Raw genomic sequence first — 16,255 nt, 5'->3', positions numbered from 1 at the left:
CCCATGTGCATTTTCTGTGTGCACATACACTTCACTCCTATCCAAAAATCAGTCAACAGCTACAGCATCCCCACTGGCCTTCCTACCAAAGGGAGCACACATTCATTTGCTAGGATTCTGTAACAGCAATTGTCTTTCATACAGTAAAGAGCAGCAGTCATATCCTCTATAAAACTCCATATAAAACCACTTTAACTCAGAGCGAATAAAAATGAAATAAATAAAAAAATCACTGTACTTGGCAGGCAATTTAACACATTTAATATTTACTACAATACATCTATCAACTTCAGGTTTTGCTCCAGTGGAATAGCATTTTAGGGTCAGCATCAAGTAAGTCTCACTTTTTGTCTTTCTTTTCCTTCTTTCCCCACCTCCTGCCCTCCAGCAAGCATTACACAGTTTAAAATGTTAATATTATTATAGGTTACAATTTTAAATTCTAAGCAAAGGCTCATGTATAAAAGATATTGGCAAGAATAACTGTTTTTTCAAAGAAAAGAAATCAGCAATAAAGTATATTAATCAATGATTACTGAAGTCTGTGCTCCAGGCTAGTGTTTCCTGTCAACAGTGGTCCTTCAGAACCAGGGTCTCCTCCTCAGCTTTAATGAACAAGACTAAAATAATTCACTGATATGAAATAATGTAGAACATTATTTCCTATTGTCTTTGTTTTTGAAGGCTGAGCAATTTCCTTGAGAACCAAAATGAAACAGAACCACCATGCTTACAAATTCTCTTAGAGGAAACAACACAGAGATACTGATCTCTCAGTTAAAAGATGTTTTATCTCTGTCAGAAATGGGTACAGAGTATGGAAACACAACACAGCCAACAAACACTGGGAAAAAACTGTTAGAATTAACATTTTGTTCTACCCACCCACACCATTTTCTCTCAGGTTCCCAACTGCAGACTTATATCAAAGCTGTACCAATGGCACTAGTCACACTAATGGAATTACATGCCTGGCATTTGCAGGACCAAGCCTTTAGTTGGCCTACAGCAAGGCACAGCTGAGACAATAGAAAACCTCAAAAAAACCTCCCACTGTCAGCTCTGCAAATCTGCTTGATAAAATAAACACCAAGCACAAAAAGTGCAATTACTGCAAACAGATTTTGGAGAGCTTTGTTTTCCATGCAGCAGCTATAAACAAACAAATAAATCTCCCCATGCATTTTAAGATGCACAGAAAAACACATTAAAACCCAAGACCAGAACCCCTGACGAAAACAGCTGAATTTGCAGATGCAAAGGCTACTTGAACTCCACTTCCTCTGCTTCTTTCCCAGACAGCTTCCTATTCACATTTTTCTGACCTAGCCTTCAGTTAAGGCATCCCCAGTGGCCTTGGGTCAAGCCTAAAGGCAGGACATGCATCTTGAGCTCTAGACTGTGCTGTCACATTTAACAGCTGACCATCCCCTGGCTCGCTGAGCAGCACACACCAGTCTGTTTAAATAAATAAGTAAGCAGAAAGAGCAGCTGGCAGCCAGAATACAAGTAACTTATGCTTTTTACAAGTAACTTATGCTTTTTACAAGTAAACCATGTACTGTAGACCAGGAGCAGGCATCTCTCATTTTGCAGTAGTGAGAGACACACCTCTGAACACACCCATTCCTGTCTGAGTGTGACCAGAAAGCCTTCCCTGCCTGAGGGTTTAAATGACTGCAGATGGGATGAGTTGGCTTTCTCCCCTTTGCACCAGTGGTTTGATTTTATGACAAAACTGCAAGAAAAATCTTTATTAGACGGCAAATTCAGGAGGTATTGTGTGTCATGAACTTTATTTTTCAAGCAGTTTAAAGGACTTCAGGATACGTGAGGAGAAAGGAGCTCCATGTATGCAATTTAGAAAATATATAAAATTTCTACTTAGGTAAAAAAATAAAACCCAAATCAGGAAAACAGGGTCATCCAAGGAGAAGAATTAAAGGGCCCAGGAGAAGAATTAAAGAACTATATGCATCAGCAGAGAGAAAGGGGGTTGGGCAAGGATTTAAAAAAAAAAAAAGCTGCCCACAGTAGTACCTAGTGGGCTGTATATAATGCCAATATGTGTGTTCTCTAATTTAGATATTATCACCTAAGCCCTCTTTCCACACTATGATCCTTGTTACTATATTAGACTGGACTTCAAAACTGGATAAACCTTCCAGATTCCACAAGCTGAATTTAGAAGCCTACAGACAGACAGACCATTCAGTGATCTTCTGGGAAGCACTGATCATTTTCTAAGAGTACCATAATCAAATGAAAAACTCGGGAAAATTCACCTCTCGAACTATTATAGATTTTAAAATATTGCTCGTTTCTCAAAGTCTTTTTTCAACTTAATTTAGCAATGCATTTAAAAAAATATAACTTGTGACCAAGAAAATAATACCAGTAATTTCAAGAATAATTTTAACTATTTAGATAAGCAGTTAAAACGAGCAGAAGTGATTGTAAGTGTTTATTCATCACCTAGTGTAGGGTACTCAAAATCAAGTTACATTTTTCTCCTTATTTGTACACATCCCTGTGTCAGTTGGTGGTAGTTTACACAAAACTAAGGCATACAACTGCTGGTATTTACCATTTCATTAATTAATCATGTAAGACATACTTACCAAGTCATCAAGACTTCCAAGACATTTTATCACAAAATAAGAGCTCACTCACCAAAACTACATTTTCCTTACCTGAAAATCCACTGACATTTTACCAGTGCATAGAATGCCAACATATTAAAGCTGTGTAAGAATGAATTCTAATCAACTGCTTTCAGGGAATTTTAAAAATTGCCTTAATTGCAATTTTGCGAGAAAGAGAGAAGATTTGAGCCTTTTCTATATATTAAACCTATTTTCATCCAAAGAGCAGTGTGTTACCTTGTCCTGCTCCTCTACTCACACTGATGTAACCTCTCTAATAATTATGCCATGAACAACATTTTTGTAAAAGACTTAAACCAACAGCTAATAAACTTCCTTCACTATCCAAAAGGAAGAAAACAACCTATTGTGAATGGACATGTGGCTGTAAAAAGCTCAATTATCTGCACAAGACAAAGGACCACAAACTCCAGGCTGTAACTAGAACAGCCTTCAACAGTTTTGCTCAGTCTGTGGAAACAATTTGCATGACACAATCTGCCCTATAAAATCCACAGCCTTTCGTATTGTTATAAGAGCTTGAGTTCAAAGGAGCAGTGAAGGAAAAAAAGATACCAAAAAAACCCAAAATAAACTAGAAAGGAGCACTACTTTCTACCCCCTCAACAAAAAAACACAAACACTGAATTGCAGCACACGAATCAAGTGCCAGTTACTAAACAAAACCATTCAGTGCATTTTCCATCCCTTGTGATATGCTTGGGAATGGCAGCATTTTAAAGGGATGGTTGTGCTCTTCCAGCAGACAAACCTTTTCCTCTCTGTTCTCCTGTAGCACAGGGCTGGGTATTCCTGCCTGCAGAAGCCAGCTAAGACACACATGACAATTGGGAGAGCAGCTGATTGTTATCAATACCTACTACATTCACAAATACATTTCTATTTTTGTGAGATGTTTAGTGTAAACCAAGAAAAAACATAGGCAAATCATAATTAACCTAAGCTTTAGATGACTTCTCTTTTTTTTTCCTTCTAGAATGAATGCCAATAGATTTAAAAGTGCTGGGGATGCCTGTGTAACTCCTCTGCAAATCTGGTGAAATATGGGCCAAGGTACAGAGGGAGCATTTCAGAGACTACCAAAACGTCATTAAATTCCTGGGGATTTCAGAGTTCCACCACCACACTGCACTCTATTTAATTACTGATGGGCAGCTATAACCACCAGCCAGAACACCTCTGGTTTCTTCACTTCAGAAGCCATTCTGGTCTCCTTTTTGCAATGAAAGGGAGCGTAGCATTTTCATGACAAGCCCCGTGACATTCCACCGCCACGCAATGGAAAATCCGCATTCTTGCCTTCCAAACTGTAAATGCCACCAGACGTATTTAGATTTACTGACAACTGACCTGAGCACTGCTGCTGCTGGCAGTGCTCTGCCATAGATCCAGGCTCTCTCCCAACTTTCCTTCACAGGCATTTTCCCTAAACTGGGCTGTCAGATGCAATGTCCCTATCAGAGAGTGTGGCAAACATCCCTTTCGATTTCCAGGCATTCGGTGCTCGTACAGCTGGCACTGCAGCCTGCAGCTGCTGTGACTCCTCTCTTGGTGACCACACAGCTCAGCTGGGCTCCTACACATGGGGTGCAGGTAGGAGGTCATCAGGACTTTAAAATATTTCCTACTCCAGCTTACAGAAAGCAAGAGAAAAAAGCATGTATCTCTCTGTATTTAATACATCTTTGCATGCCATTCATTTTTTACTGCATTTATTTGGAATACATTGTGAATACTTTCTTTTTTAATAGAGATGCTACCAGCTGACAGAATACTGACAGAATGCATTATTAAATGAGGAGCTTTACCCTTCTGGGAAAGGACAATGGTATCAAAATAAAATAGAGCTGGGCAGCCACAAAGCTTGTTAAACACACCCAAAGGAAGTATTAAAAACAGACTTCCAAACAATTTACTGAGTTAATACTTCACATTGTATCTGTGTACTTTTTATTTCACTCACTGTTTCACAGTTTAACTCAAACAGTATTTCCCCCAGAGCTGTCTTAAATCTCTTTTTTCTCCTTTCTGCTTTCCAAAGTTTGGCTCTTCCCACGGTAATCTTTCCAAAGATAGTCACCTCAAGCGTCTTTTATCATCAAAATGCCCAGAGACAGCCAAAAAATAAATCTGGTTCCTCCCTCCTCTGTTCCACAGCTGCTCACAGTGTTCCCTCACAGTGTCAGCACAGGAACTGTTAATACAGAATGCATTGAAGTGATACACGTGGGATGAGATCCTATGGCCACTCATCAAAATTTACTTCTACATCTTAACTTCAAGGAGATTTTGGTTCATTTATAGCAAATATTACATCCACAACACATTGTTACGAAATTTTCACAGCATGCTAAACCCCAGGGGACTGCTTGCTCCATGCTCTCTATTGCCTGCATGTGCACACACACACAAACCATTAAAGAAGCAAACTGCAAGTTCCAGATTTAAGAATTTCTCAACTTGGCCTCCTTTTGCACATGCATTACAACACAATCATTAATTACCTGATCGACTTCTTGCATGAGACCTTGTTTCCTTCAATGCCCAAAAGAAATTATAACTACCCAATAAATTACTTAGGACCTCGCTTTCCCCTCATTGCTCCAAATGTAATTCCATACCTTAATTCCCACCCACTATTCAAGCCCTAGACAGACATTAATTTCTCCCCAAGTTCCTCTGTGGTGCTCATCACTGAAGCATTTGCTAGCTTAGCAAACACTCATTTATTTCCACAGCATATGAAGGAGAGGCACCATTAACCCCATCTCATAGGCAGAAAACCAGACCAGAGGGAGATTATCAAAGGTATGCAAGAATTGAAAGGCTGCAGCCTGAGATGCCTTATGGCTGGATTTTCAGACTACTGAGGCTTATGTAATTTTTGTATATACAAACCAAACCTCCCTTGGCTACAGCAACTGGTGCCAGACATCTGCAAATTCATGCTCTCAAGTGAGGAAAATGAGGGATGAGCCCTGACAGGATTTAGTGCAGCCTCTGTCACACCAGCACTACAGCAGAAGTGGTCAGGTCCTTCATTAAGGATTCTTTAATGAGAGGCCAAATGAAGGTCCTAGAGACACCCTCAGTTTTCCTGTCTTTTAAATCTGGACTATGTGTCCTCAGAATGATTTGTGTATCATTTCCTGCATTTCAGAATGAAATAGAAAACCTTCTGAACAAAATCTGTAGCATTAAGGTGCCTGGATCACCAGCAGTGTGGTCACTGTGGACCCCTGTACCCAGTCACAACACAACCCCTGTGCTTTTCTGCTGAAAAAGATGAAACAAAATTGCCTAATAATTTCTGCACATACAATGAGCACCACCACATTTGTCTTACAGAAATAGTAACAGGTAAACAGGTGTGTTTATACTCATGATGATGATCAATGACAGCTCCTGCCATGCCCTGCTAACAAAACACAACAATCATTCAATAAATGTTTATAATCTTGTTGGCAGGGGACTTACATTATTTCTTTGTTCCATTAATTGTTTCAAGTTTTCCATTGGAACAGAAGGCTGATATTAAAACTGACACCTCAGTAGTTGCTTCTACTTCTCACTTTAATCTTAGTTCATAAAACCTGGTCTTTCATTCACTTCACAAAATCCAAGGAAAAATAATTATATCACTACATGTTCAGGATGTAAACTGACAAAGTCACAATTAAAACAGGACTTGCACATCATTTCAGGAAGTAGGAAGCAAAGATTTCAGAATTTCTTTGTCTGAATGCTAACATCATAGATTCTAGACACACTAAAATATAAAGGGTGCCAAATTCTCTAAAACACCAAAGCACAACCTTTTACAAGCAGCCACTATAAGAAGAGGAAGACCTAGAACAAGTAAATTTCTTGAGCAGGGACAATCAGGATCTTTAGTTATTCAGTAAAGAATAGGACTGGAAAGCAAATTAATGAAAAGTAGCACAGAAATTGGACACTCGTAATTGCTAGCAGGGAGAAATGTTTCCACTTCATGCAAAGAATTATATAACTCAGGTCTGATTATTTCAAATAAATAAGCAGTTTTCCCTCAAGTGACTCCAAAGCAATGTTTCACTCTCCATGCTCTGTGCTGCCCCAGGAGACTAAGGGCCACTTCTAGAAGAGCCACAAAGGGTCATTTTGAAAAAGCTATCTTATTACTAACAAATTTATTACTGGCTGTTGCACCACAGTTTTAAGAAGAAAACAAAACTAGGCTTTTGTGGCCTGTTTCAAAAATAATGAAAATGTATCACCAAAACCAGCACACATCCACCTGGCAAGAAGAGATGCAGAGCCCCAGTCCAGCAGGGAGCCCCACAGCCCTGGGTTTAGATGCCATGCTAACAGACTGTGTGGCTGGGAATCACATTACTGCAGCACAAGTAACAACACCAATTTATTATATTTTAATTATATCAACAACATAATGCAGCTAAAGCCATTGTTCAAACAGACCAAATATCTACAAACACAAGCCTCATCCCAAGACTTACACGTTTTAAGTAACATAAAACAAAAAAGAAGTAAAAAAAGATTTTAATATATGCATATTTTTTATGGGCTTAGAAAACCTGAGTAATTTTGTGGGAGGCTGAAGAGCTGCTAACAGTCTTTTCATTATCTACTCCTACTAGCTTGCTTGTCTATAAAATGAAAATAGTATGTAATTCTTTTCCTCCACTTGGGTTCCACTGGAAAGAACACTTTCACTAGCAACCACAATGAGAAAAATGGTAGATAAATGGGATCCTCTTCAAAACACACACACAACTCACCAGAGTCAAGCGATTCTCTATAAGAGGATAGTTGTCATGAAATATAAAACTGCAATACAATGCATTTGCATAGCTGTAATGACCAATTGTTAAAAAAAACTAAAACAAACAAACAAAAGCTTTTTAAACAATTTTTAACATCTGTGTTGAAGAAGATGAAAAAGCAAGAGAAACAGCATGTGGGCATACACTTATTTAATGACTGCCTGAATTTTAACCAAAATGGAAAATATTGCAATTGCTACATTGGAAGTCTTAGCAGTGGAAGCAGAGACAACACCATTTGCTACCACTTCTGTTTCATTCAGAAAACCCTGAATGGGGAAGTTGTCACCACCTGTCCCAGCAACAAAGCTCAAATACAGCAGCTTCCTTTATCACCATGGCTGGCTTGCAAACTGACACTGGGTGGTAGCCCTGTGATGACAGAGTCTGTCTGGACATGGGCAGAGCACCCATGATGAACTGGAGGCACTGGGGCTATCCAGATCTCAGGAAAAAACTGGCATATGGAAAACAGAAATACTCAAGACCTGTAGTCCATGAATGAAAATCTCCAGATTCCAACAACCATATAACAGTTATTAAGATGAAGGAAATAAGAGGATTAATAAATTTTAGGGTTTTTAAATATTATTTTCATTGTGTTTTCAAAGTCTGCGATATCCTCTACTCAAGTTACCAAGCCTTTTTTTCTTGTAGGCTTTAGCAAATACTTTAGTTTCTATGAAAGCTGACATTTTACTGTACTGACATGACAAGATCTGTGATGGGTGAAGAAAAACCCCCACACACACGCACATCAAGATAACCTGCAAACTAGCAACACACAACCATTGTAAAATTAAAAGCAATTGTCCTGCATTCCTCATCCTCAGGATCAATTAACATCTCTGCAACTTGAGCAAGAGATACTCAATTCCCTTGTCACCACATGACTCATAAAACCATTAACTCTTCCACAACGCCAATCAAATCTGTGAGATTGCTGCAAACAAGAATTATTTGTACCAATTTACCAAATGGAGAAAATCTTGACAAGAATGATGTTGCTACTGACCACAGCATTAAGAAACCACAGGCATGGCACTCCCCTTGGTGCTTTGTCTTATGTATTTAATACAGCTTTAAAACCACCTTGGGTATGAAATTCAAAGTCATTTATTCTCAGCATTTTGGCAGCCATGGTGTGGGAGTTTCTGCACCATAACATTGAGCTGTATTGGAGAAGAATGCCCAAGTGGAGTTTTTCTGCTGACACCATCCCAAGAAGTGTATCATACATACAATATTAATTTTAATAATTCCCAGATTTCAGTCAAAGAGAACATTTTCAATTCTGAGTCATATAAAACCTTCAGTTTTTCCTTTTCTACCTTATTTGCTAGGCTAGGGGTCAAACACTTATCCTTCACTTCCCAGTGATGACACAGGGACGGCAAAGGGCAAAAAATGGGAAGACCATCACATGTATTTAGGGAACAAATCTGAAGAGGTTGATGGTACTAAACTGAGGAACCAGATGACTCTCACACCAGAATTGTGAAATAATTAACAGATGGCATCAGAGAGGGAAATGATACATGACTTCACTGCAGATGCAGACTATGGTAGATTACTTCGTCCAACATATCAATGCCCGGCTACACAACATACACTAAGCTTTGACAAAGGACAGAAGAAAGTTATTCATTGCACCCTGGTAACTAAAGGGAACATTTTAAGGTCAAGGCAAAAATCATGGTACCTCTCAGGTTAGTGGGTGTTTACTAGCAGAATTCTTCAAACGTTGCTTTTTGTGATCATTACTTAATATCGTCATTGCATCTACACAGAAAGTAAAATCTTTATGCCAACAGACTATGCTGTGAACCATGGTGAGAAGAACATCATACAAAGAAGAACCACCAATGAGGAAAAAAAAAAGATCTCTCAGGACATGGATGACAGACACCAGAACACAAATAAGGTAAAATAGACCTGCATGTTTCATGAAATCTGTGAAATTCCAAAATTAGTTGGAAGAAATGCAAATCCTTCCAAATAGTTTGAAAAATAAAGACTTATGCTGAAATGATTTTAGGTTGTGAGAAGAAGTGTTTGTTTTGGTCAGAGGTGACCAAGTCAGGCTGGGTCCCAAAACCACACTCCCACTCAAGTCTAGGCTGAAACTCAAAGCTCTTGGCACAACATCCTGACTTCAGCAACAGGATATATGTCACACCTGGGAGCATTCCAAGAAGTTCTGCTACACAGTATTCATGCTAGTTTGCAAAGAGTCTTTGCAATAATTTAACAAGGGCCTTTTTTCATGCAAAACTACATTTTAAGGAACAGGTTGAATGGCAGCACTGTAATGCTGCTCAAGATAAGTAGGATGCTTTTTTAAATGTTTTATACAATAAGCACCAACTTATCTGAGTAGGTTGGGCAGCAATTTCATCACCCACTATGTTCACACTGCAAAGTCTCACTGAAGTGAGCAGGATGCCTGCACTACTAATGTTAATAAGTGCTTGCATACCAAAATTATTTCTTTAGTTTTTCTAGCATTACATAGCACAGACACTTCAGAAAGATAAGAGAGTGTTGTAAGTCAAAATAATGTTATCCATTAACTGAACACAAGTGGATGAAATGTCCAAGAAAAAAGACATCTGCCTTAGCAGCTGGGGTATCTTTTTTCACCCAGGGAGCCTTAGGCAGTATTGTACATTCCCTTCATCCACCTGTGTCCCAGTATCACATCTAATAAGGTCTTCCAGGGCAAAGCTTTGGAGAAATAGACAGTATACCAAACAGTGGGAGCAACAACATCCCAATATCCAGGCAGAGCTGGGCTGAGGACAAACTAAAGTCACCTTTTTCCTGTGATTCCCAGAGGCCTATTTTGTTTTAACTTTGTTGTCTTTGTTTGATCCTGCAGTTATTCTAATGCAGTTTCTGCATTGTTCCATTAATTCTGCCTCTCTGTACAACACTCTAAGCCATATTACAAGCGAGGGAAGAGAGAGAGAGTAACAAGCTCATAAAATTATTGTCTCAGACAATCTTCAAATGTACTGGCTAATTGGATATATAACTCATAAATGATGATGGAGAAGGGATGCCTAACAACATAGAGAAAGGAAACTAAATTTTAAAAAGCTACAGCTTTGTTCAGTTGAATGAACAATAGGCATTTGATTTCATTAGCTTTGATATTCTAAAAATTGTAACATTAAATATAATCTTTCCTGCAAGCACACATTCTTCTAAGCAAACAACTACAGAAGGAATGGCTATTAAAAGCTCTGCAATTACTCTAAATTTGTACTGTAAACAGTGCAAAACCAGACCATAATTAAATTAAATATGAAACACTTCATTGTCCCAAACACATGAAATTGAATTTGTCGAGAGCATTTATAGCAGCACCAGCAGCATCTTTTCAGATTTTACACACTTCTTGCTTTAAGTAACTACCACACCTATCCAACCAAAACACTGACATATAAAGCACATGGAAAGACCAGACAAAAGCACCTGAGGAAGAACTGTGCTTGAGCTCTATAAAGGCTCAAATCTCCTGTGACTGTTTGGTTTAAGTAACTGTGAGAAGTAGCTAACTCCTTGTGCATCCAGCTCCGTAGGGCTGTGTGCTATTTGGAGTTCAATTCAATCTGACTACTTGAACACTGTTACAAGCATCACTTCAAAATCTGACACACATTTCATCCAGTCTGAAATACTTAAGACATACATAAGCTGAAGTGTATACTATTCTTTTATTTTCTAAGTACAGTAAAAGGAAAAACCTAATATATTTTTGGCTCAAACTTAGTGCCATACATTATGTTAAGAGCTAATAATTTATTAATCGTCATTCAAGAAATTCTTACTACATTTGACAGTTTTTGGAGAGGCTTTGCTCTCTTCTTTAAAGGACCTTCAACAACAACAATCAGCTAGGGAAGTATTTTGACATACGGCTTTGACATGTTCTTTTGATTTTCATATTAAAGCAAAAAAAAGTTATGTGGTTTCACTAACATATATCACTTTCAACTTTTTCAGTGTCAAACAGATGTAAAATTTGTAGTTCTTGTGTAGTAGATTTTGTGCAGCAGAATTCATGCCACTATGTTACCCATTATGACTGCACTGCCTCCCAAATAGATCTTTTTCTTGCAAGAACTGTCTCTTGACCACATAGATTAGTTACATAGTTTAATATTACCAGCACAGTAAGTTTTCCTAAAAATTAAAAGCGAACAAAATTGTGGCAAGAAGCGCAGTAATCAACCAAGGACCCTACATTAACAGTCTTCAGGAGATAGGCAAATATGGCATACTATGATAAAGACAGCAAAAATAACTAATTTCCTAATTTTCCACAAGATAGCAGTTCTCTGATGCTGTAAGGCACAATCACACTTATCTTAAAACAAATGCGAAGTTATGATTTATTTCAGCAAAGTGGAAATGAAGCAAAAAAGACACTGACAGTCACTCACATGGTACAGAACAACAAAAAAGTGCATCAAACTTCAGCAGCTCAACAAGGCACTCCACTGCAAAGGTCCCAAACCAGCGGCCAAAACAGCAGAAACAGACAATTTCTGCTCACAGCTGGTTCTACTGCCACCAGCTCGCCCTGACAGTGGCACACAGGACCCCAGGCAGGGGCTGAGTGTGGCTTCCCTCCTTCCCACCATCCCTGTGGCACCTCTGGCCACATCCTCTCCTCCAGAACACCACGGCAGACCAGCAGCTCTGAAACCTGACAGGCAAGCAGACAAACTCTGAGAAGGTGCAGGGTCCAGCATACAGTTTACATGGATTTCTGAGCAGGTGGTTTATTTTGGTTTTGGCAGCGCTGCTGAGTGCCAACACGTGAGTGCCAGCAAAAAATATCCCCACTTCATTCTCCAGGAGTGGTCCTGGACCTGCAGCGAGGAACCAGCCCACTCAATTTACTCACTACTGAGACGACCAGGTCACAGCAGAGGCTTAGTAAACTGACTCTACCTCAATACCAAACATTAATCACCAACTGCAACTTACAAATGAGTGCTCACGGCCTCTGTAGTGCTTTAAAAATATCCACACAGCCTTCCAAAGGCACTCCACAAGGGCTACCGCCACGCTAATCGCTTCTCAAAACAGTGCTTTAACAAAAGGTTTCCAGCAGTCAGACTGGATTAACTGCATCTGAAATCTCACCAGGGTCTGCAGACAGACCCTCTTTACTTTGAGAGCTTCTGTGCCACTTCAGATGCTTTGTATTGTTCAGCAGCAGCAGAGCCAGAAAGAGCTCTCACAGGAACTGACTTGTAATACATACATGAGGCTCAGGTTCCAGCAAGGGAGGAACACTGTACGTATTTGTGGAGTTTAAACACCTTAACAACATAACATTTATCACAGCCAAAGGAAAATGAGGTTATGCAAAATACTTACTTCGAAAATGTTCTGAGGCATAATAGTAGACATCCTCATAGCCCTCGTGGTAATCCTCCTCTGGCCGGTACTTTTTGCCTTTTCTTCTCCTCGATCTCCTTATCTGCTTGACAAAGCCCAAGAAGCGCTCCATGTCCTCCCTCAGTCACAGCCCTTCGCCCTGCGCTTCACAAAGAGCTGTCCCAGCATGAATCGAGCGCCCGGGCAGAGCTGCGGCTCCCACCAGCTCCCCCACCATTCAACAACCCCTCCCTTAGCTCAGCTCCGACTGCCAAGCATAGTGTTTTCCCTTTAAAAAAAAAAAAAAGGGCACACAGACACACTTTATCAAATCTACCGACTGGAATATTTCAACCTGAAAATAAATAAAGGAGGAAAGCATTGAAGCAAAAGGAGAATTTCAGGATTTCAAGCTGTTATTAAGCAGCAGAGGACAAAGTTGAAGAGACCTGCTTGCCAGCAAGGGAAGCCCAGCACTGAGAGCTCCCTATCCTGTGTCTCCATCATTTGAAGAGGGGCTGGGAGGCGGGGATAGATGTTAGTCAATGGACTGAACCATATCTCAAGGCAAAACAGGTTTCTATTCACCAATTAAATGCTGCCCTCATATCTACCGGGCACGGGCTCAGGAGCACATTTGATTTCATTGATTGCAAGAACAGGAAACATGCCAATCCATTTCTGGCATCTCATACACTGGATGAATAAATCGCAAAGTGGTTTAATCCATACACACAGCCCACTCACCGGCAAGTGTGTGCCGAATGTGTTAATTGGAGCAGCAGGGAGAAAGCTCGGCAGCTGTTAAAAAATGACACATATACCCACTGGGCATTAGTGTATTCTAATCACTGCCAGATCTAAACATTAAAAGGCACTCCAGACAGGTCTCCTACAGAGCTGGCCAGGGTATATGGCAATAGGCAAACAAAGGAAGCGATATCACAAGCACACTATGACAATTCTCATTTCAAATCCCAGCGGAGTTCAAAAACTTTCAAATTAAGGTGCGGCAGGGCGAGAGAACAAAAAGCCTGAAAAGGCGCTGGCTCTCTTCTCTTGCTGCGTGCCTGAAACCTGCATGCATTCCCTAAGATAAGGCTGGAATTTCATCCGTGTTTCTGATGAAGTTCCCCTCCCGCACAAAAACAAAAGCGGTGACTGTTTGAATCCTATCACGTTGACATCTGTCAGGGGTTTATCTATTGTAATCATGTTCCTGCAAGCCCAGTGAAGTCTCTAGTCCAGCAGGACCTCTCCTGTCTCTTGGCACAAGTCAGTCACTTCAGTCAAACTATGTGCTGAACACAGTCACTTGCATCCAGGCTCCCAAGAGATAGCATTTTGCACTTAGGAGCATAAGGAAGTCAGAAACTCTTACTGTAAAACAGATTTTACAGGTTCATCATGTGGAAAAGGAAAAACACGCAGAGCAGGGATTAGTTTCTGGTGATGCAGACATTTCAGTGAGTCATTTTGCAAAGAGTAAACCAGGGCACTGTTTTCAAAAGCATAAAAGAGGAAATAAAGCAAAAAACAGGATTGTAACTTACCAATTCTGTTTCAAAAGAAGTATGCAGAGATTTATCAATATTAAGTTGGGATTTTCTCACCTTTTGAAACATGTGAAAGTTATAAGTAAAGGTCAGCTAGACCTGATACCTGAGGATCCTAAAACACACACACACTGATAGATGGAACTGGAATTCTTCTGGGCTTGTTCCAGCTTTCCAGGTATTTTAAAACAATGTTGTCAAAATCCACACTCATTTTATCCATAAAAGCTCAAAAACCCCGGATGCTCCTGCCAAGCTCCCCACAGGAATACAGACTCATCCTCCTTGACCTCACCAGCCCTACTTTCCCACTGTGAAAATGCAGCCACTGCCACTAGCTGATGAACACCCCCAGGGCACCACCAGAACTATTTTTAGTGAAACTTCTATAAGGAGGTTGCGTTTCATTACAAGTCTGTTTTTATCACACAATTTGCAAATGGTTAGACCTTAGAGAAATATCACAGGCATATTATCAAAAATAAAATAGCCAATAAAACTTCACCTATGGACTTTAGGAAGGGATCACTGTATGTTTTGAAGGTTTCAATTTGCATCTCTTCTGTGCTCTGCTACCAAGCAGCAAAAACATTACTGTCACAAACATGAAAACCAAAAATGTAGCCTACAGCAGAAGCAGCACTCTCTCTTTTCAGAGAAGGAAATGTTGGTTTGTTGCCCCTGTTGAGGGCTCTCCCTGACAGATGTGGAAAACGTATTTGTAGGTGCCAGAAACAGTCAAGACAGAAGTCTTCCAACCATCACTGCTCCATGAAGTAAAATTATTAATTTCAATTAAAAATTATAAAGCTTTTGAAAAAGGAGAAAATTTATAACTTTCTGGATCTCAAACTGTCTTCTAAAGGAAAGCTGAAAACTAGAATCAAGCAGACACACTTGGCTTTGTTGTAAATACAACTTTTCCAGTGCCTCTGTTGCTCAACATGCTGCAGCAGAAGCACCTTCCCTGGACCCCAGCACACGCCAATGAGACTTTCCATAACAAGACAAATACAGCAAATAAGTAGAGAAGGGAGCAACCAAATGATCTGAAGTTGTACCACAAGCAGCAGGTGCAGGACATCATCAGCCAGACCACTTTCTAAAGAGAACCAATGTAAGATTGGGCAAATTTTGAGCTTTGGAAAGTACACCATTATTAACTACCTTGTGCAATGGACCTCCCCTTCTCTCCCATGCTCATGAGGTGCATCACACAGCTATACAGCTGCTATAGTAAAGCAGAAAAAAATGCATGAAATGGTATTACTGGCCAGTGCTCATGGTATTAGCTCCCACCTATGGTATGTGTCAAGTGTGAAGGGGCTATGGGGGAGCACAGGCTCTCCTCAGACAAGCAGAGGGGGTTCAAGCTCTGCTGCACTTCACTCTATCCCACCTCCTACTGCTCTCTACAAAACCCAGGCTCCATCTCCCACTCCAAAGATGCAGAAGCAGGCCCTCAGTCTAATGCACAAACCAACAATCCTGACAGCATGTAAATCATACACTCATTTCCTTTTACATGAATACAAACAGCAGACACATAATTTCAGGATTTTTACATATCTTTTAAAAAACAACGAGCAAGTTAAGCTTTTGATTGGATTTTCTCTGACCTAAAATACTGCGGTATTTGGGGAAATTTAAAGAAAAGTAAATACTTGAACTGAGGACATTGTTGTTATATATTAATACAAGTCAGAGAATTAAGTGCTTTATTATACTTGTGAGATTTCTGAACAAAACTTTTGTTTCATATGCATTACATACCCCTGCCACTGTTTCCTGAAAATACTGGAGACATTTATTA

The 16,255-nt window shown here is 39.8% G+C and overlaps 1 protein-coding gene across 11 annotated transcripts in view; it reads right to left on the bottom strand.

Moving 5' to 3' along the window:
• Positions 1-16,255, bottom strand: part of GRIP1 (glutamate receptor interacting protein 1) — a 303,224-nt gene that overhangs the window by 198,657 nt on the left and 88,312 nt on the right. For 4 of the 11 annotated variants that reach the window (XM_079303911.1, XM_079303917.1, XM_079303922.1 and 1 more), the window contains exon 1: positions 12,887-13,055. The exons of 5 other annotated variants lie outside the window; for them this stretch is intronic. In XM_079303911.1, the coding sequence (XP_079160037.1) occupies positions 12,887-13,019 (133 nt within the window). In that variant the 5' untranslated portion in view covers positions 13,020-13,055. Of the gene's footprint in view, positions 1-12,886; positions 13,396-16,255 lie in introns of those variants that run through there. 2 more of the 11 variants (XM_079303921.1, XM_079303914.1) reach the window with 1 other exon arrangement.

The sequence above is a fragment of the Erithacus rubecula genome, assembly GCF_903797595.1.
Source record: "Erithacus rubecula genome assembly, chromosome: 4".
Taxonomy (NCBI): domain Eukaryota; kingdom Metazoa; phylum Chordata; class Aves; order Passeriformes; family Muscicapidae; genus Erithacus; species Erithacus rubecula.
The sequence above is the reverse complement of the archived record's forward strand: the minus strand, read 5'-3'. Positions and strand labels throughout refer to the sequence as shown.